At 43.3% G+C, this 20,586-nt stretch overlaps 1 protein-coding gene across 3 annotated transcripts; it reads right to left on the bottom strand.

The window, feature by feature from the left end:
* Positions 1–1,251: 1,251 nt before the first annotated feature.
* Positions 1,252–19,050, bottom strand: zbtb44 (zinc finger and BTB domain containing 44). Of its 3 annotated transcripts, XM_080890071.1 has the most exons (7): positions 18,977–19,050; positions 18,744–18,882; positions 11,512–12,611; positions 10,916–11,000; positions 10,284–10,435; positions 9,597–9,897; positions 1,252–5,245 (listed from the first exon to the last, which is right to left on the bottom strand). In XM_080890071.1, exons 3-7 carry the CDS (start codon positions 12,575–12,577, stop codon positions 4,834–4,836), a joined length of 2,016 nt encoding a protein of 671 aa, XP_080746197.1. In that variant the 5' UTR covers positions 12,578–12,611; positions 18,744–18,882; positions 18,977–19,050; the 3' UTR covers positions 1,252–4,833. The 3 variants fall into 3 exon arrangements, with proteins under 3 accessions (XP_080746197.1, XP_080746196.1, XP_080746198.1); XM_080890070.1 differs by having other exon boundaries at positions 18,744–19,043; XM_080890072.1 differs by having other exon boundaries at positions 5,082–5,245; positions 9,814–9,897; positions 18,744–19,043.
* Positions 19,051–20,586: the final 1,536 nt, after the last annotated feature.

The following is a 20,586-nucleotide window of genomic DNA, read 5'->3' as shown; positions in this document are numbered from 1 at the left end:
GCAGCTGTGGCTTTTTGTTATAAATGAAACAAAAACACAGCACTTAGCTCTGGTGGCAGCCGTCCTCCAGGCAGACAGTGGAAGATCTCGCATTTCATCAACACAATCAAAAGAATGAAATAGCAGCTGAATGGCTCGCAGGCTGCTCACTGTGACAGCGCACGATGACTTCTGTGGGGTCCTCTGAAGTGGGAAGTTTGTTTGTTTATATGTTTCGCAATAGCAGATTGTTTCATAGGCTGGTTTCATTTCAGTTTTGTAAGTATTCTTAGGTACTGGTTGATATTTGTATGGGCAGATTTGCAAATGCCCGACCAGAAGCACCACAAACAGGGTCTGAGCTTATCGAGGTAACTTCATACCACCGGCAGTGTTACCCTGAGCAGGAGGCAGAGCAGCACCTGCTATTTACAAGGTTAGTGGTTTGACCCCTATTAGAGCGAAGTGCTCTGCTGGGGGCTTCCCATGATGCACTGATGCACACACTGTTTCTTCTTCACTTCTCCACCTCTTTTCACTCAATAAGTGTTTATACACCACTCTGCATTTAATCATTAGTTATCATTAACCTCTGGCTCTCTTCCTCCCCTCCGCCCATCGAGTAGCAGCAGGTGTGCTCCTCCCTGAGCCTGAGTCTGCTGGAGGTTTCTTCCTTCCCGCTTCTTCATCTGACTGTTGGGATTTTCTCTGTATTATTGCAGCGGCTTATAATGTAAAGAACATTGAAGTGACTGCTGTTGTGATTTGGCGCAAAATAAAACTGAGTTGAACCGAATTGTCAAATCTGTAGTTAGACTAAGCCTCTGTCTCAGTTCAGGCTTTATCGGTTCTTCACTATGAGACTGTTAAGCACAGCCGCAGCTAAGAGAACAAATGCTAAAACTGTCACATAAAAAAGATGAAATGAATGGAAGAAACATTGTAATCAGTCAGATTGTCTTGATTTACAAGCACCGTGTTTTTGCTGGTGTGTTTTCTTTGGGAGCTTTTAAGTGGCTTCAACTTTAAAAACATGAAGTGGTTTCGTTGTCTGTAGAAGCTGTCGCTATATTTTCCTAATACTGTCTTATCTGTACTTGTCTGTATCTGTGACTGCTTGATAACACAAAAATGTCCGTATATGTTCGACTTGTCTTGACGGGGTCCAGGTTAAGTGGACAGAGCCTGACAACGGCAGGGCCAACAACCCTGGCGTGTTACTCCACACACTCCGAAATAAATCCTCAAAGTTCAGTGACAATCTTTCTGACTTTGATTTTTTTTATTTACATTTTAAACTTTTACAAAACAACTATTTTTAAGAACAACAGGACTGCAAAGCCAGAACACTAGCAAAGATTGAGAACAACCATAAACTCTTAAATACAGAGTGGTCTCGTCAGTTTTTAACAGCCAACTGTGGAATATGATCCAGTTAAAACACTCAACACCACCACAAACGTCAGTTCCCCGGATACAGTGTGTGCAGGTTGCATTACTATCTGGGATGTTTTTGTACAGGTTCTCCAAACTACAGTTTAAATACAATATCAAAGACACAAAGTACAACAATCTGTCTCAAAGCAGGTTGTAATCAGGCTGCCTACAGTATAAAGAATATGCAACATAGTATGAGTGTATATACTGGATATTTATATATATACACACACATTGCAGACAGTCACAAAGTGAAGACTACCAAGGCCCCGCCCACTCCCAGGCTAAGCTGTTCTATTCACATTTAACAAGAATATCCAAAGATGCCATGAAACAGCAACCAGAATAGAAAAATCACCAAAAATATATATATATATGCCATTATGAAGAGCTACCAGTTCGGGGGGTACTTTTTGTTTTTTATTATTTTCATACTTTTAAATAAATGGTATGGACTGGAAAACATATACAACATCAAGTGTACTCGTATAATCAAGATATCTTTTGAAACATTGCACATAAAAAAGGGATAACGTACAGAAAAGAAGAAGAGGGCATGCTGAACAACAGATCGGATGAAGAGTCGGCTACAAAATAAGGCCTTGACAGAACATACCACCAACTCAGCACATGCTCTCTTTCACGTCACGGAACGACACGAACATGCAGCCTTCCCAAACAAACACAGAGGAGCTGGACACAGCCAGTCGTTTCATGTCAAAGCTTACAGATGTTCACAGATCAAACGGGCTCGCTTTCATTCAGTCACATTAGATTGAAACAAAATGATACATTCTTATTTTCTTTTTCATATATTTATATTTTATATATATATGTATATTTTTAAAAACGAAAACCTTTAAAACGACACCGGTCCATTTATTGCACACCATTGGTTCACAAAAATATTTTGGGCACTTTGCGTTTCGACAAACAGCAGCATTTCATTATAAAAAAGGTGATCTGAATACACACACCAACACAACAGATGAAAAGCGTGACACACACGTGGAGAATAGAAAACTCTGTCTTTTTTTTTCAATTCTGAAATTGTGCAACTAGAGTTAATAGGTCCACTTACTAAGGCTAGCCTCTTCAACGCACAACATCATACAGTGTTGTAAAGGGCAGAACAGCAGGACCCCTCAGCTAAATAACATGGACCGCTTGAATGATTATCTCTTTCTTTTAATATGTGCAAGTACTGATTGCCACGGCAAATCCCCAATAAGAGAGAGAACATTTGGTCCTAGAGGAAAAAGCTCGGTTTGCACCCAGAGAAAAAGGGCAAATGGCACGACATTTAAAAAAGGGCTGAACGGATGGCACGGGGCGACACCGCTGCTTCTTAAGACGGCTCTGATTGGATTCTCAGCAGTATTCATCCTCACGTTTACAATCGAGTTCGTGCACCCTGCTGGAGTGAGCTGTTTGTACGACTTTTGGGGGCGCGTGTGAACGTAAGCACAGAACCCAGCTGCCGTCAGTAGCATTCGACTCAAAGTTCAGGCGCAACAGAATCACAAGCCCGTTGTCACAATGCGGGTAACAGAAAGTCTGACCCGAAAATCCACATTTAAAATAATCAGTAACACGAAGAACAGCCTGCGTGGGTAACATTTCCAAAGGTTCAACTCACGGTTAGCAGACGGGTTACTTCAAAACAACATTATCACATTAACACTCGACAGCCTCGTGATCACACTGGGTCACTCCTGCTTCCTGGGCTACAGTAACTGTACACTCACTGAGCAGTTTAACAGTTAATGTAAAAATACTCCTCGTTACTGTGACGTCACATATTAGTTTTAGAGTTCAGAGTCTCGACGTTAGCCAGCACAACGTTACTGATGAAAGGGTGGAGAGCTAATCATCAACAGGAGCAAAGTTTGATGTTTCTGATAAAACTCTGAAACACGAGCTTCTTTGTGGCTCTGGCACACAGCCTGTCATGTTGGTCACATACAAATGAATTGAATGCACCAAGGTCAACACCCATATATGTGAGTTGCTGCGTATTAACAAGCTTCCACAGTCGGCCCCCAGTGGCCGTTAGAGGAACTGCAGTTTTTAGCATTGCCACCTGCAGGTCACCGCTCGGTGTAATTCACTGCCACGTGTATCCATAAGCTGTTGTTACAAAGCTTATACAGTGGTCGTTGTTACAGGGGATGTAGCGGATGTGTGCCACTGTTTACGTGTTCCCAGTAAACTGCTCAGTGAGTGTTAATGGTAGTCAGGGAATCGTCCCCTTTGTAACAACTAGAAAGAAAAAAACTAAATCCTGGTTGAGCTCAGAGTCCCACAGAGCTGCAAAGAAAATCACGCTGTCAGTGTAACATCGCTCCAATAGTCAGGATGCAGTGTCCAACGCACCTGCTGAGCCACGTGAACATCTATCCAATGAACTGCCTTTGGAAAGAAGGCTGGGATGCTACATTGCCATATCACATTTGGGAATATATAATACTGCAGTCGTTGACGACAAAGTAACAATGTGATTTTTTCAGTCTCGATTTGTATCCATTTCGTTGGATTACAAAATAAAAGTCGCTCTAGTGCCGATCCAATCTTGAGATATTTGACGTCACGAAGTCTAAACAGGAAAATCGTATACTGCACAGATGTGTTCGGGAATACTTTGTCAAGTAATTTCAAAAAATGAAATGTGTTCATACTGATCAAAGAAATGCACATACACACACCTGACATATCATTTCACAACAACCAACATTCACAGCATTCAAATAGTAAAACTACAGTACAAGCTATTGCAATATAGATAATATTGACATTTAACAGTTTGCCTATAGCAACGGCACTAAAGGAATAACACAGTCTCTGCCAATACAAACTAGCATCAGCACTACAAATGAATACAAACATTTTTTCCAAAGACTTGATTTGTCACTGTTGGCAAAGCAAAGAGCTTTTCTTTCTCTACACGGTACTTTGTTAAAATGGGAACTCTCAGGCACTTTCCAAAAGTAGAGCAAGGCTTCGATTTAACAGACCTCGAATTGGCTAAGACAGAAATGACTTTAGCTTGTGCTGCATTCACGTCATATGGGAAAAACAACCTTCCTCCTTTAAGTGACTCGTAAAAAAAACTTGGATTTCGAGCGAGATCTTCTGACCCACTGAAATCTCACATCAACAGTGAAGGTTTATGAAATATTATATTTGAAACAAAAACAACCCCACAACAACAACAACAGCTGACATTGAGTTGCTGGGTTTGGTGAGGTGTTCAGCATCTGCGTAGAGAAACGCCAGTCAGTCGAAGTATCAGAAAACTTCAATCGCAGCGTCCTGACAGTTTCACACGATGAGGCGGCAACATCCAGTCGTCCCAACCGATATTCCCATATGACATGACTGCAAAATAAGACATAATGGGCAAGTAGAAGACTCGAATCACTTTATGGTAATGGAAGCCACCTCCTTGGCCCGAGCATGTTGCTGCTGCTGCTGCTCTTCTTCAAACACCTCTGGGGAACTGCCACCAACGCTGTTGTCCATCTTGGTCTCCTCTGTCATGGGCGCCGTGTCATCGGCGTCCATCTTCGGGGAGGCTGGGGCTTCCAGGGGATCCAGGGGCTCAGGTGACAGGAAGCCAGAGGAACTCTCACAATTCTGGGTGGAGGAGGAGACCTGGGAGATGACGGGCATCTGCACTGAGGAGGAGGACGAGGCGGGGGTGGTGGTGGAAGCGGAGGTGCTGCCCGGGTAGACCGGATGATGCTGGGTCTCCTCCAGCTCGTACTGGACTCCCAGCGCCTCCTCCTCCTCCTGTACCTGGCTCAGGTAGTCGGGCACGAGGAAATCACTGCGTGGACCAAGAGAACACGTTAAGTTCCCCGTCACCCGACAATAACTGCACATGTGATTTTCACAAAAACACACTGTAAAATACTTGTATATACATATACTGTAATACACAGAACATATGTCCACGTGTCTCCCCATGGAGATGAGCTCTCTGTCACTGTGACCACCAGTAGACCAAAAATGTACCGATGACACTGCGGCTACTTTCGGGATGAGGTCTGGGTATTTATAGACTTTATCCCGATGGTAACACCGAGCCAACGGAGGAGACTATCGAGGGGCAGTGGGTCTGCAGCCAACAGAGCTGAAAAACCTGAAACTAATCTCCAACAAGTTCTATTAATATTTAAGTTAAAGATTTATCCCACTGTGCTGCCGTTAGTCCTCTATGTGGAACAAGACCACTCTCCCTCTTCTGATTGGTGGCTGCTCGGAAACAGACGATTTGAAGAGAGAGCCGTGTGCCTGAGACGACCACGTTAGGGTTAGGGATTGTCTGTGCAACAGCACAAACAGCTCGGTTTAAAACCTGTCCGTGATGGTCCGAAGCCTGAGCTTTGGAGTACTGTGCAGAAGTCTTGAGCCACCCTCAGGCTGACTTCTTTTGGTTATTATTGAGCTGAATCATTCCAGCGTTAAAAGGCCCAAACTCAACAGATGAATCAGTGCTAACACCCAGGGACCAGTTTAGGCACTTATAGATAGGCTGCTAGAGCCTATCAGTGAAACATGTTTGAGTCAGTGGTGTTGAGGAGTTTGCCATAATTGATGGAACCATAAATGCAGAAAAGCACCATCAGATTTTATCCACCATGTGGAAAGCCTCTGCTCGGCAGCAGCGTCGTTCTTCAGCGTGACAAAGATCCTGCCAATGCAGTAAAAGCTTAGACAAACCACACCGAGGACCAGTGGGAGCCCAGAGCTCCGTGAAGCAGTGTGGGATCATCTTCAGAGAGCAGGGAACGAAATGCAGTCAAAATAAGAGCTTTGGGATGTCCTTCCAGAAGAATGGAGAAATGTTCCTGAAGCTCAGCAAGTCACTGTAACAATCTCCTATTTTCCTAGCAGAAAAGATATATAAAGAAATCTGCTCAAGACTTTTGCACAGTACATCAAACTCCTTTGAAACTTTGTCCACCTTCAGCATCCAGATAACCAGGAAACTCATAATCGGGCCGCTAAAAGCTAAAAGCTACTCCACATGTTCCATCATCAGGGTCACACGTGTAAGGTCTGTTGCTTGTATTTCTTTCACATGGTAGCAGATTGAAAACGTCTTCAGGGGTAACTTTCAGTATTTTACAACTGAAAGAAAAACATCGTAAACTGTTGCAGCTCCTGAGCGTTTGGAAACAGACGGCGTCATCGCCCTCTCTTTAGGTAAACGTTGGCGTGATTGGCTCTCCCTCATAAACACTGGGTTTAAACAGCGACGGCGTGCCTGAGACGACCATATTTACTGACATCATACTGAGCCAAAAGTGGAAAAACTGTCAGAAACTAAATGTTTAGAGCAACCCAAAGCCTGAGGCTTCAGCTTAATTGCACAATCACTGTACAGTAAATATAACGCAGACAGTAAAACAGGGATAACAGGCCTTCTATGACAGCACGCTCTATCGTAAATAAGGAAACATGTTTTTCTGTAGTTACAGCATAGTTTAAATTTGTTAATAAATTCATCATCTTTGTGATGCACCTTCATCTGACTCAGTCATTGGTGTAATAACAGCACTGATTCAGTGTGTGGGATTGGTGGACTCATCCTTTACATGAACGTTTGGTACAGGCAAACATACGAGATACAGAAACTGGTGCTGCCTGAGCCAAAGTGACACCGAGCTTTCATCACATGGTTTCCATGGATGTTCTTTCAAACGTGTCAGTGCCGTCGATCTTGCAGCTGCACATGTGCAGACTGTCAAACTACGGCTGCCGCAAATTATTATTTTGATAGTCGACTAATCAGATCGTGCATCCATTGGATGTTAAAATTACAGCTGACTGCACCAGCAGCATCTGCTCTATCATTAGCTTACAGCTGGAAGTGTTTAAGGTGCTCACTAAAAATAAAAACAGATGATAGTTTATTAACTTTTAATGAAGTTTGCAGATTGTTTCGGTGAAGTTTAATAAACTCCTTGCTATCTAAAATATATCAGGACACTGGAGTAAAGTCTCGACCGTCTCACACTGTTGTCAGTTTGATGTTTATTCAGCTGTGTGAAAACTTTAACCTCAGCCAAACCGATTTACTCAGGAACAAATAAAACACTGAAAAAGCCAAACAGTAACATTTTTAAGTTATCTTAAATTTGCCGTTCTCGCCGGCTCGAGTGACCCTCGACCTCTCGGCTAGCTTTCGAGCTGGTGGGTAACAGACGTCTCCGAAAACGTTGGAGCACTTTTGCAAATATGCGATGTCTCGATAAATCGAGCAGATATTTGAGGTTTACACAGCTACACTCTCGCCTGAAAATATGTTAAAAGTTTATTTTGTGACCCAGAAAGATTAATAAGAGTAATATTAAAGCTAACTAGCTGATGATGAAAACAAATAACCTCCTAGATTTGGTTAAAGAAGCAGAGATGACAAAGGCACCACACACAGTACCTGCTACAGTACGCTATAGTTTCTCAGGCGTGCTTATTACTACGAGTTATAATTTGGACAGTTACTCTGTGTGTTAAGGAAACTCAGTAAGTTCTTGTTTGTACTCTCGATACTTCACTTCATCCTCTTATTTCTGGAACTCTTTCAGTCAGAGCTGAAACAAATTTGAGGTATTTGTAATTTCCTCTCAGTGGTGAATGTTAAAGAAACAGTTTGACATTTTGGGAAATGTCTCCACTCACTTTCTTTACTGACACTTAAATGAAAAGCTTGAGACCATTCGTGTGCAGTAAATGCAACGCTACAGCCAGGAACTGTTTGCTTAGTGTGGCATAAGCTGGGCCAGTCGAACGGTAACTAAACTACCAGCAGCGTTTTCCAAAGTGAGCTGGTGATGAACTCCAACCGGAGCCTGCAGCAGCTGGGGGACTGGTTCCTCTGCTGCTACACCCAGCTCACAAGGCTACTATTATTAGCATCCCACCTAGGGCTGCCACGATTAGTCGACTAGTCACAATTATGTCGACTATCAAAATCGTTGATTTAAGAGTGTAATAACGGACTGAAACAGAAGATGGCAGCACTGCATCTACAAGGACGCCAGCTGCCGTTAAACACCAAAGAAGAAGAAGAAGCTGTGTCTGGTATCGTAGCTGTGTCCAAATTCAGAGGACACATCCTCCTGCGGCTGCATTTGTAAGCCAATGATGCCACAGCGACGCGACAAAGGATGTCCAAATTCAAAGACTCCTCCAAATGCGGCCGACAAATGGCAGAATTCACAGCGCAGCTCAGCCAGTTCCAGTTTCCAACAATGGCGGCAGCTACTTAGTTTTAATATTACTCTTATTATGAATGTTGTTGTTTGGCTTTTTCAGTGTTTTATTTGTTCCTGAGTAAATCGGTTTGGCTGAGATTAAAGTTTTTACACAGCTGAATAAACATCAGCAGACAGCTGATCATCAGAAGTGTGAGACGGTCGAGACTTTACTCCAGTGTCCTGATATATTTTAGATAGCAAGGAGTTTATTAAACTTCACTGAAACAATCTGCAAACTTCATTAAAAGTTAATAAACTATCATCTGTTTTCATTTTTAGTGAGCACCTTAAACACTTCCAGCTGTAAGCTAATGATAGAGCAGATGCTGCTGGTGCAGTCAGCTGGACGTTTTACGTCCAATGGATCTGATTAGTTGAGTATCAGAATAATAATTTGTGGCAGCCCCATCTACAAGCATATGCATGTAATTGAATGACTGTTGTTTATTCAAAGAGAAACTTGAAATGATATTCTCTGTTTTATTTCATGGGACCAGTTACGGGGCACGACTCCCAGTTTTCCCATGTTTTGAATCATGTGGAAAAGGGTTTCCACACCTGCCACAGCACACAGTGCTCACAGCAGTGACCGAAACAAACAGAGGCCAAAGTGCTGTGGACAAGGCCTCATTATCAGTATTCACATTTACACCACAGTTATCAGAGCGGTCATGACGTTTTCATTCAACTCATCAGATAATCCTTATTCCCAAAATATAAAACAATTGTGTCAAAGCAGTTAAAGTTCCCCAGTAAATACAGACACCCTTGATCTAAGCATTCAAATCATCTGAAAAACAGTTGTACAAAGCCAAAGTCACGACAACGAGCCTTCTGTTAGAATCTAAACTCAACTTTTTTCTCATCCAGGTGAGATCTGAGTAAAGATGGGGGCGGCGCCCCCGGACTCCTCACCTGCTCTGGAAGTAGTTTGCTAGTTCGGATGCCTCATGGTTCAGACTCCTCAGGTGTACAATTAAATTGCCAGAGTTGGTGAACATGGCGCCGCACGTTTTGCACTCATAAATCCGCGGCTTGCGGATTATGTGTCGGGAGACCCTCATGTGGTGCTTATATTCACCGAAGGACGTGAATGTGGCGCTACAAATCTGGCACCGGAAACAGCGTTTACCTTCGTGCTTCAGCCGATGCATCTTTAGGGAGTAGGCCCGTGTGAACTTTTTCCCACAGCGGTCACACTGGAAAGGTTTAATGCCTGGAAAAAGAGACAAAACCACGCTTGCTGATCTGTACATTAGCATTACACAAGTGTTTGTGTCCACGCGTGTGAGATCACAAAAAGCCTTTGCTAAGGTTTTTTAGATCAGAGTCTCCTTGAAAGTCTCCTTTGTTTCCTGAGGCATTTACAAGAGCAGCAACTTGTATCGTTTAACCTTTTTATTAAAATCTTCATTAGCAACTTCACAACCGAGAAATGTATTAACCCAGTTGTTCTTCTTGTCTCCAAGTAAAAAGACAACGTCTCAAAAAATGTCTCAGAAAACAAAGGCTGCAACATTTTTGTTTACTTCAGAGGGGCGTGGTGCTGCGCAGTCATATATGAAGAATCTTGTGATGCACCTGCTTTCATATCTCACCTACCGGAGTGTATGAGCATGTGCTGTTTCAGGTTTTGAATGCGTGTGAACCGGACTCCGCAGGTCGGACACTGAAAGGGCCGGTCAGGGCCGTTGGTGCCAGGCCGTGTTGAAGGACTGATGTAGAGATGGTACGGATACTGAATACCTTCCAACCTGAAACACAAACAGAGGACTAGTCATTGATGCAGTCCAGTCCCAGTCTACAGTATAGAGCTCTAATCTGTCATCAAAATGCCCTTCTTCTATTTTAACAGTGTTGACAGCAGATCAGGGTAACAACTCGACATGCACGACGTAGCATAAGTGTGAGCATGAACAAGCATGTGCGTGCACCTACAAGTACCGTTGTTGCATCTGCTGGTTATAATATAAGGAGTTAACAGAAAGCACGACCCTAACCAAGTATATATGTGTTTATATGTGTCGTGTGATTAGTGACGACAGCGATGTGCGCCACACTGAGGAGCGTGCTAACACGCATCACACAACGACCATTCTTTAGATTACCGTGCAAACACGACGTCTTTATTATCTAACCAGGTGTGGCCCAGACGTTCAGTCGCGAGAGCCGCGTCTATATGTTCTTTCCTACTTTATGATTGGTTCACAGCGAGTTTCAACAAATCACGATACCTCTCATCATCTTCCGCATGTCCTCCAGCGTTAGAGGTGCTCTGCATTGACGGTAAGCCCTCTGACACGCCCTCATCCATCGAGCCTGGGAAGACGGAGGGAAGAAAATGACTCACGGTAGCTGTCGACTGAAAATAAAGCCTAAAGCATGACATCTTGGACACGGTTAGACTAATACACTCTTTGAAGGCTAATCCCCTGCTTCGGGATTGATGCTGCTGGATAACAAAGCACTGTGCCACTAAACAGTTTAGGAAAAAATGACGAATGTTTCCATTTCCTCTTTTTATTTATGGAAAGGCAGAAAAGCCTTTCAAGCTGAATTTGGACCAGTGGACAATAAAACTTTCCACTGAGACAATACAAATAAAAATCCAGTGGGTGGGGAGGCAGCTCTGGGAGCAGGGCGAGGCAGGTTTGACTGCACACTTTGCAAAGCAGCGCCGTCTTAAGTGGGTCAGGACACAGCCCTGTTACACCAGTGAGAAACACAATATGCACATCGAAGTTTTATCTAAGCCGAACGTTTTAACCAAATATAATCGGCGCACATATGATACAACAATGCACCGTGAAGTTAGGACGAAGACGGTCACCTATGGAGGAGGACTGTGGACTGATGAGGAGCTCCTCTTGGACCTGTTCGCTCCCCGGCACCGTCTGCTGGTCACTCAGCGAGCTCTGAGAGGCACTGACTGGCTGTGACGATGCTTCCTGGACCTCTTCGTCACTGAGACGCTCCACCTTCACCCTTACATCTTCCTCCTCCGCTGCGACAGGTGAAGACACCGTCTTTGAGCTCTCGCACGTTAGGAAGTCGCTGAGCCGACGGCCAACCACTACCTCCGAGGTCCCCGGGGTTCCCTGCTCCAAACAGCGAGGGCTCTCCGGCAGCTTCGATTTGTCCGAGTGAAACCTCCGGTCGATACCGAAAGGGAAAGTCCAGGGGAAGGCCAGGGAGGACTCCACGGGCTGGGCTGCGCTGTCTGAGAACGAGGGCGATGGGTTGGGGATCTGAGGGGAGGTGGTGACCATCTGTGTAGTGCATTTGAGCGGACTCTCGGGGGAAGCCATCGACACAAAGCTTTTGCGTTTCCTTCGCGATTCGCGGCAGATGGGAACATTTCTTTCCATCACGCTGCAATCGGAAGACACCGGCGACACGCTGCCATCCAGCGGTGTCAGGGCACAGTTTGACGAGGCGCTCTCCGGTGCCGATTCGTGAGGTTTATCCGCTCCCATGTTGTTGTTGTTATTGTTGTTACCCGGAGTCCACAGAATACTTGACTTCATGAACTCCGAACACGTACTAGCCACAGCAAACATCTGCATGTAACTGGCAGCTGCCAGGACGTCGATGATATTCTCCGTGCTGATGGAAAGAGTCGACGTGTAGGCGTACTCCAGCAGGGGAGCGAAACCGCTAACCGTCACGTGGTGAAGGTCCAACACAAACTTGTCCTCCTCCTCTGGCCGGCCCACCAGTTTGGAGCGGAAGAATTCACTGCAGCAGGCCAGAACCACTTTGTGGGCCAGGAAGAGCTTGTCTTGGACTCGGATGGTGACATCGCATAAATGACCCTCGTTGCGCAAAGCGTTGAGCTTCTCGAGCATCTCCTGGCTGTGCGAGGTCGAGCTGTGGGTGAAGGTTTTCACCCCCATGTTGGAATTCCTCTTTATCCCAAGGATGCGTGTCCTGCAGAGACAAAAAGCCATAAATAAATGCCTCCGTTTGGAAAAGAGTAGTGTTACCGCGCCAGTCCTTTCTGCCGGTAAAAGAAACAGATCGCTGTGAATGAACATATACTTTGGATATTCTCCAAGATCCTTTTTAAACCTTAACCAAACAATGTAAAAATGATATACCGTATAGCTGCTGGTCAGGTGCACGACTAATTACACATGTCTGTGGATTTTAGACTTTTGACAGATAAAACAAGGAATCTGGTTAAAGGGCTGCTACTTCAGGAGCTCTGAGTCTACAGGTACCAGTTTCTCACATATTCACACACTCCAGGCAACGCATGAGGAGAAACTCTGGTTCTGTATCAGCACGAGGACACTGACAAGCAGACTGGGAGGGTCAGGGATCAAACCACCGGCCTCCTGAGCCACAGAGAAACTAGAAAAACACTCATGAAAAGATTTTCCTTTCTTGTATTCACTTTATGACACAAAGCTGTTGTTTATTATAAATCAGTTATAACTCAATCACACCACATTCCCTCACAGCAGCTCAAATTAAATCACTGTTCAGTTCAGCTCAGGCCAAGACGGCTAAAACTGATCAGAAACAGCGAGAGTCAGGGCTTATCTCGCCTTCGTGTTCACTGCCCTCCTCCCCAACTTTCTGACACGTATCTGGTTTTCACTTCACTTAAATCAGCAATCAACAGAAAAACACTGTAAACAGACACATTTTAGGAGCTGAGGAAGTGCATGACCTCAATGAAATGAATGAGGTTAGATTACAGCACCAACCAAAATATCACCATCCTCATGTAGTTGCTGTTATACTATAAACTATACTTTTGATTGTTGCAGCAGTATGTCATTACTCATGGCTATGATGACTACTGAATAGTTGTTTTATATGTAGTCATCAGGCTGTCTCTGCTGCTGTTACACTTCCAAAGGACTAGGCTGGGTTTTAATAATCGACAGTAACAGTAAATGAGAGCAGGAGCACAGACTCTGCACAGAGACGTAAACACAAAGCTCGGACCCGCCGACGCATCAGAATCAGTGAGATGTGACTTTCTCACCGACGGCACGGGCACGGTCGGGGCTGAAAGCCGACAGCTCGCTGACTCTGATGTGTCGGCGGGTCGAGCTTTGTGTTCACGCCCTTTTTTCACTGATTCTAAAGCTGTTAGTTTGATGTCTCTCCAAACAATATTGACCGAACCAGCAGCCAAAGAAGATCCAAACTACGCTTCACATAAACATCGTCATGGATTCACTCTGACTTTTACTGTTTTGCTTCCACCAGGATAAAATCTCACTTCATGCACAGCTCTCTCTCTCTCTCTCTCTCTCTCGAACAGTTTCCCGTCTAAAAATCTGTTTTCTTCATTATTCGCTTGCTTGTTACGCACAAGTCTGCCGTTGTTTACAGGCTGTCAGCCGCTGTTTTTTTTCTTTTACTTACTTCCGAAAAGAAAACCTCATTTCTGCCGTTCAATACTGAACAAATTTATACTTTTTAAAATGATGCAAAATGCAAAACGCTGTGTCTGTAATAAAACTGCTGTAACTTCAGAGGTGATGTTCATATGTTGATTAATGGTTTTCATTTGTTTTTGATCTACTGCAGAATATTTTTATAAAATCCCAGAACAGGAAAATCTCCTTCATGTGTTTCTGTTTTATCTTCAGCTACTTTGACACAAAGGCCTCTGCTGTGATGCTCACACCTTTGATAAAGTCTGGAAAGTGTCAGCTTCCTTCTTATAGATACAAAAATATGTAAATGTACAGATCTGAATTATAATATTTCTGACTGTGTGAGGCAAAATTTCCCAGATTCAAATCGAATTGAATCGATTCTAGAAATCAGTGGCGGTACCCAGCCCTACAGAGGACCAGTAGAAGATGACACATTAGTGTGTCACACCACATCACTATGTCTTAAAATGACAGTGTGTGTGACGACCAAAGAAGAACGATGCAGAATGAATAATGTGACAACTTCAAAAAGTAATCGCACTTCAATTTGAACACCAAGAAGCAACAGGACATTGAAGACATTTTAAGAGCCTGTTTTGTCTTTATTTTAGTTTGAGACTTTTCTACTGACCCAAACTTTACATGATTATTCTTTAAATCATTGTCAATGTGTCAAATCCAGGCCGAGCTGTCAAAGACTCGGGTGTGGAATCACTGACTTACTCAACAATCAGAAGTACAGAAACAAAACGAGGGGTCAAATATTACCCTGCAAGACATGACGTCGAGAGCAGAGACAGAGGGGGACAGGCAAGTGCTCGATGTTCAGAGGACAGTGGATAAAGGTAGAGAGGAATACAACGAGGTGCTTTCTGAGGGGAAGGTGAACGGGGGCTGAAAGCAGGCAGGGGTAGGAACGCAGAGGACCAAATGCCAAGTTATGTAACAACAATCAAAGCAGATGCGCGGCGATGCGAGCCAGACCCATGTGGAGGCCAGCGCACTGCAGGACGCTCGAGCAGCTGTCTGCGAGACGTGGATTCTCTGAGGCATGAGATTTTCCATCAAACAAAAGCTCGAGTGAAGGGGCTCTCACAGGGAGAGCGCACTCTCCTTCACACGGCCTCACCAAAGGAAAATACTCTTGGGCCATGTTGGCCCAGTAAAGGCAAAGTGAATTATAGATTTGGGCTGCGGTGGTGCAACAGGAGTCTGAACCAGCAAACAGAGCATATTAGAAAACGAGCTTTAATTCCACCACGAGGTTAGACTCCTGTCCGAAGAAGAGATTTCTGTTAACCTGTTCAAATCAATGTTCTTTAACATGAAGCTGAGATGGCAAACAGACATTTCACAAGAAAAAAGGCTGATTCGAGGGAATCATGGAGCTCCGGAGTGCAAGGACCTCTACTTCTTCTTTATATATTTATATTTGCATTGCTGTGCATTTACCTATGAAGTCAGACGACACAAATCCTTTTCAAGAGTGAATTCAAAATACCAGACAATATTTTTTTCATTCAGACGCAGAAACATAAAACGTTTGTTACGCACTCTTATTTATTTACAGTCTGCGTGACTCTGCTTGAATCCGCTGGTTGTTCTCTTTGCAGCATTCACAGTACGTGTTTTCAACAGCGACGCTGCACAATCCTCTTTGGTGGGCAAACTAGGCAATTTGGACACCCACAACATGGTTGAAGGGTGTCTCTACATTTTAAATTCTTCATTCAACTGTTGTTGTAAATGCAAATAATTGGCAAATAATGTCAGCAATAAATTGGTCAGGTTTCACAACAGGCATGTCTTAAATCTGTGCAATGTTGCTAAAATGAGAAATATCCTGTTTCAGATTTTCAGGTTCTTCTAAAAACTCCCTGAAAGTCTTGACTTGATCCAAAATGCTGCAGCCAGGTTGGTTCAATCCAGAATTCAGGGTAAAATCCTTCTTCTCTCAAATTTATGAACAATCAGGCCCCGTCCTGTCTTAAAAGCCTCTCTGGTTTCTCAATAGAGCACTACGCTCTCAGTTGTTTCTAAAAGTAGAACGTGAGGCAGAGCCCGTGGATTCACAGGACAGGCCTGTGACTGTAAGTCATTAGCCAATGATCAAGTGGAAAACACCACAGCTGACCAACGTTTATAAAACAGGCTTCATTTTTTATTTAGTGTGATGTCACTCATAATGGGTGACGAACATAAGAAAGCCTTTTCACCCCGACACACTTCTGTAAGACTGGGAGTCTCTTAACAATCACACCTGTTGCCACCTGGTGGCCTTCAGATTGCAGGATGGTGGAAGCTATGTCCATCTTTCTTACCGTCTAGATAAAAAACAAGAGAGAAGATGTATTTGAAGAAAAGAAATAATTGCATCGACTATTCAACTTTCCACGCCCAAGTTATTCCAAAACGTGTGCAGAAAAATCAATAACAAATGTTATTCCTCCACATATGCAGCATCTGCCCGGTGTGCTAACTCATGATATTACCCGCCTCGTCAAACTTTCCTCTGACAGAGACACTGAAAGAATTTTGAAGTGAAATTCATGGGAGAATCCTGTAACGTCCAGAGGAACAAAGCCTTTTAAAGTGCACGGGCACTTGGTAAACTTCTGGCTGCTCGCTTATTCACAAGAGATTTTTTTTCTTAACACCAGGAGCTCTTCCTCACTTTGTGTCCTCCTGTGATCAGACCAAGGCCCTTTCACTCATTAGAGGACTATTTAAATCACTATGGAGTAGGGCTGCACGATTTTGCATAAAATGAGAATCACGATTTTTTGGCTTAGAATTGAGATCACGATTCTCTCACGATTCTCTTTTCCAGTATAAATATTTATTGCACTTAGTAACTCCACATCAACTTCGTAACAGTTGAGACTGAACATAAAAACAATAAATAAACATAAAACAACAAATGTCTCACATTTTGTCGTTGTACTGCTTGAAATTCCGTCTCCACCGTTGCTCGACGCTGCGTGTACAGAGCAGGTAGTGCAACAATAGAAAAATAGTTGCGGGACGGCACTGTGTAGCATTTGTCTAGGGTGTTGATCATTTTCCTAAATCCCTCGTTTTGCACAGTGTTGATGGGAGCCATATCTTTGGTCAGGTGATAAGTGATAGCCTCCGTAAGTTCTTTGTGCCTGCGGGAGTTCGACGTGTATAGGGAAGCGCTTGACCGGGACGGATTTTCTCCTGTCACTTTCTCGTCATCCCTGACGTGCTCTCCGTTGTTTTTTCCTGCTAATTTTAGCATCACACAGCACAGCTTCTGTATCGTGGTATAAGGCTCCGCCCTCGTCATTTGTTGAGCAGGAAGCCTGAGCGCTTGTTTTCATGCAGAGTACATCCCGGATCAAAATGCGGTACAGTCGTCGTCGTCTTTTTTTCTTTCTTTTTTTTAATCGTTGTCATTTGGAAATGAGATCGCACATAAGTATGAATCGAGATCGCGATTTTCTAACGATTAATCGTGCAGCCCTACTATGGAGGCACTCTAAAGTTAATTTAGAGAACATTTCAAAATGACTTGTTGAACACTCCACAATAACGTTGATCCTCATGTTAAGTTCAAACATTAGGTTTGACACTCTGAAAGAGATTTTTATTTTTAACACAAATTCTGGAGGAAAAATGCATAAATATACTTCTTTGTAACAGCTACTTAAAAGTGAGCATGATTGTTTCCCACATTAGACTCTGGATTTGTTTTGATGCTGTTTATTAGTTTATTAGCAGGTGAATAATAAGACAAATAAGCTTGCATGCAACTGATTAAATAATGACTATATGACAGACGACAGGGTCGAGGGGGCGTGGCCTTCATCCTGTACTTATACTAATTGCATTGCATGAAGCCAAAGTGAGCAAAGTGCAGGACTATAACAGCAGAAAGCTGAGAATGTGAATAAAACAAACAAACAAAGAACGACTGTGTGTGTGTGTTTCGAGTGTGTGTGCATCTCAGTTTCAAGTGGACAAGATGCTCCGTGAACATGATTGCAACAACAATCACAGTTTAGCAAACACTAGCTAACGGTGTCAAACAGACGCCGAGTTTGCCAGGAGGCGATTTGAATTTTCAAAATAAAAGCCAAACGAACCTGACAAATCATTTGAAGCAAATGGGGCACGTTAATGTGTGACAGTTACTGGTGTCGTTCAACGGGTTTAAAACACAGTTGTTACCTACAACTTGCACGACGTAAAGTGATTATTTCTGTTATATGACTATAATAGCCATTTATACTAGTCATCATTTATATTCATGTGTTATTCACAACTATTGCTGGTAGACCTGTGGTGTTTTTTTAAGTTAGCTTTCTGAACTGCACTGCAGTCTGAGATTTTACCAATCTGCATAAATACTAAGACAGAAATATACAAAATAAGAGAACATTTTTAATTGACTTCATTTATTTTGAAGCCGACGTATTCCCATTTCCGTTTTGACCGCAGACTAGCCGCTGCACTTTGACGCAGCTGCTCCACGGGAGCTAACTGGCATTAGCTGCCAAGCTAGCGATAGCTGAGACAACACGGCGCTCTTAGTTGGTTTGTCTGTCGTTTTCAGTGTCGAGAAAGCAACACAACCAGACAGGAATATACACACCACGGTTAGCGTTATCAGGCACAGCGGACGAAGGTAGTTTACCTTCTCGGGTGAGGCCTGTGATAACGGATGGGCCTCGGGTCGCAAACAGCTCAGCTGACAAAGCAGTTGGAGACAGCGGTGTGCCCTGCCGCTCTTCTCCGCTCCCTTCACATTCCTCGCTCTTCCAGCAGTTGTCAGCCTGCCAGCCGCCAAAAGTCGCGCTTTAATTAAGGCTCACATGAATTCACATTACAGCAGGCTGGTGTTAAAAGTTGCCGAGGTGCAGTTTTTACCCCTTTGTGCTCCCCGCTGTCCTTTCTGCGCTGTATTTGTACCCCCACAATGCAACGCGCATCTCCCACTGTACTGTACAGTACTGTCAGAAACAGGAAGTCTCACATTAAGCTGTGTACGCACACCTCGGGGCAGCTTGGGGGTCCCCACTGTTTGTATGCATTTGTGTGAAGTTTATATTTTCTCTATAGAGATGTTCATAGAATCACAGCATGTGCAAATCTGCTGTATTTGTACATTTTCTCGTCTTTATATTATCACATCTATTATTTAAAGTAATTTGATAATCTTTTACTTACAATCTGTGATTTTAACTCTTCTAAATCCTTTTATATTACAACATCCTGTGTTTCTTGATGCCTCTATTTATTGTAACTTTTAAATAAAATGATGGTGTGCAGTTCAGGAGCTCCTGTTAACCATGTAAACCTCTGACTTTCAGTATAACTCGGGGTCATGCCACCTGCAGAAATACTCTTAATGAATCTGCAGTGGTTGGACATTAGTGATGGGCAGGAGTATTACAGTGGGTGATTTTATGGAGTCGGAGAAAAGTCTTCTGTATCTGAATAAGACTAGAGATGAAGTAAGAGGACAGCTGCACAACTGGTGAATATCTTGGGACAGGATGTTGATGTGGTGGAAGAGTACATAGACCGACAACAGGCTAAACTCCGAGGAAGCTGAGGTGCTTCGGTCTGTGCAGCACAGTACAGGAGATTTTCTATCAGTCACTTGTGGCTAGTTCAGTATACTTTGCTGGGGGGAAGCTGGTGAAGAGCACTGGATCATCTGAGCTCTGGTGAAGAGGATAATCCTGACCACCTTCTGCAATGCAATATAGCATTTTGGCTGAGGTCCATTTTCCCAGTAATGCCAGAAAAAAAGCAGAAATAATAATAATAATAAATCATTTGAACTGGTGTAAGAAGATAATTAAATGATTAACTAAACAAGATGACGACAACCATCATTATGGATGGACTGTAACATATGAACAGCCCCCAACACTCCTACACAGGAGAAAGATTGAACAGTTATTTTTTGGTCATCATTTGACTGACATTCAAAAGAGTTTCTCGTTATTTCTTTTAAATAGCTTTCATTTCAGACTTTGAATTTCTTCAGCGTGATAAAGCTCTACGGTCTGCTGAAACATTGCATACCAACTGAAAGTCAAACTGAACTGTGGATAACGTGATTATGGTCATGCTGGTATTTTTGAACTATTATGATTTTAACATCAACCAAGCTCAGAATATAGAATAACAGGCGTTAAAACAGGATGTTGTTAAGTGGCTGGGTTCCTCCCTAACCACAGCTACTGAATATATTCTTATGTGGCTGTCTTTGAAATATTTGAGCGGAGAAGTTATTCCAGCGTGGGAGGATTTTTACAGAACTTTGGAAAAGGTTTCGGTTTGTAAAACTTGCCTCACCCAACTTTTAAAAGCTACCAGGCACCTAAAAGAATTCCACACATCTGTGGCGAGTTTTAGTGTCGTTCAGCCTAAAAATGAACCCTGGAGTATGGAAGCCCACAAAAAAAAAAAAGGATCCATAACTCGAAATTTCAAGTTATTTTCTCGAAATTTAGACCTATTAACTC

The sequence above is a fragment of the Rhamphochromis sp. 'chilingali' genome (genome assembly GCF_963969265.1).
Source record: "Rhamphochromis sp. 'chilingali' genome assembly, chromosome: 8".
Classification (NCBI taxonomy): Eukaryota; Metazoa; Chordata; class Actinopteri; order Cichliformes; family Cichlidae; genus Rhamphochromis; species Rhamphochromis sp. 'chilingali'.
This window is presented reverse-complemented; position numbering and strand designations above follow the sequence as displayed.

Coding starts and splice junctions, on each gene's coding strand:
- zbtb44 (XM_080890071.1), bottom strand. CDS start 12,577: ATGGGGGTGAAAACCTTCACCCACAGCTCGACCTCGCACAGCCAGGAG. Junction 9,898..10,283: donor GCACATGCTCATACACTCCG/GTAGGTGAGATA, acceptor CTCTTTTTCCAG/GCATTAAACCTTTCCAGTGT. Junction 5,246..9,596: donor GCAAACTACTTCCAGAGCAG/GTGAGGAGTCCG, acceptor TGGTCCACGCAG/TGATTTCCTCGTGCCCGACT.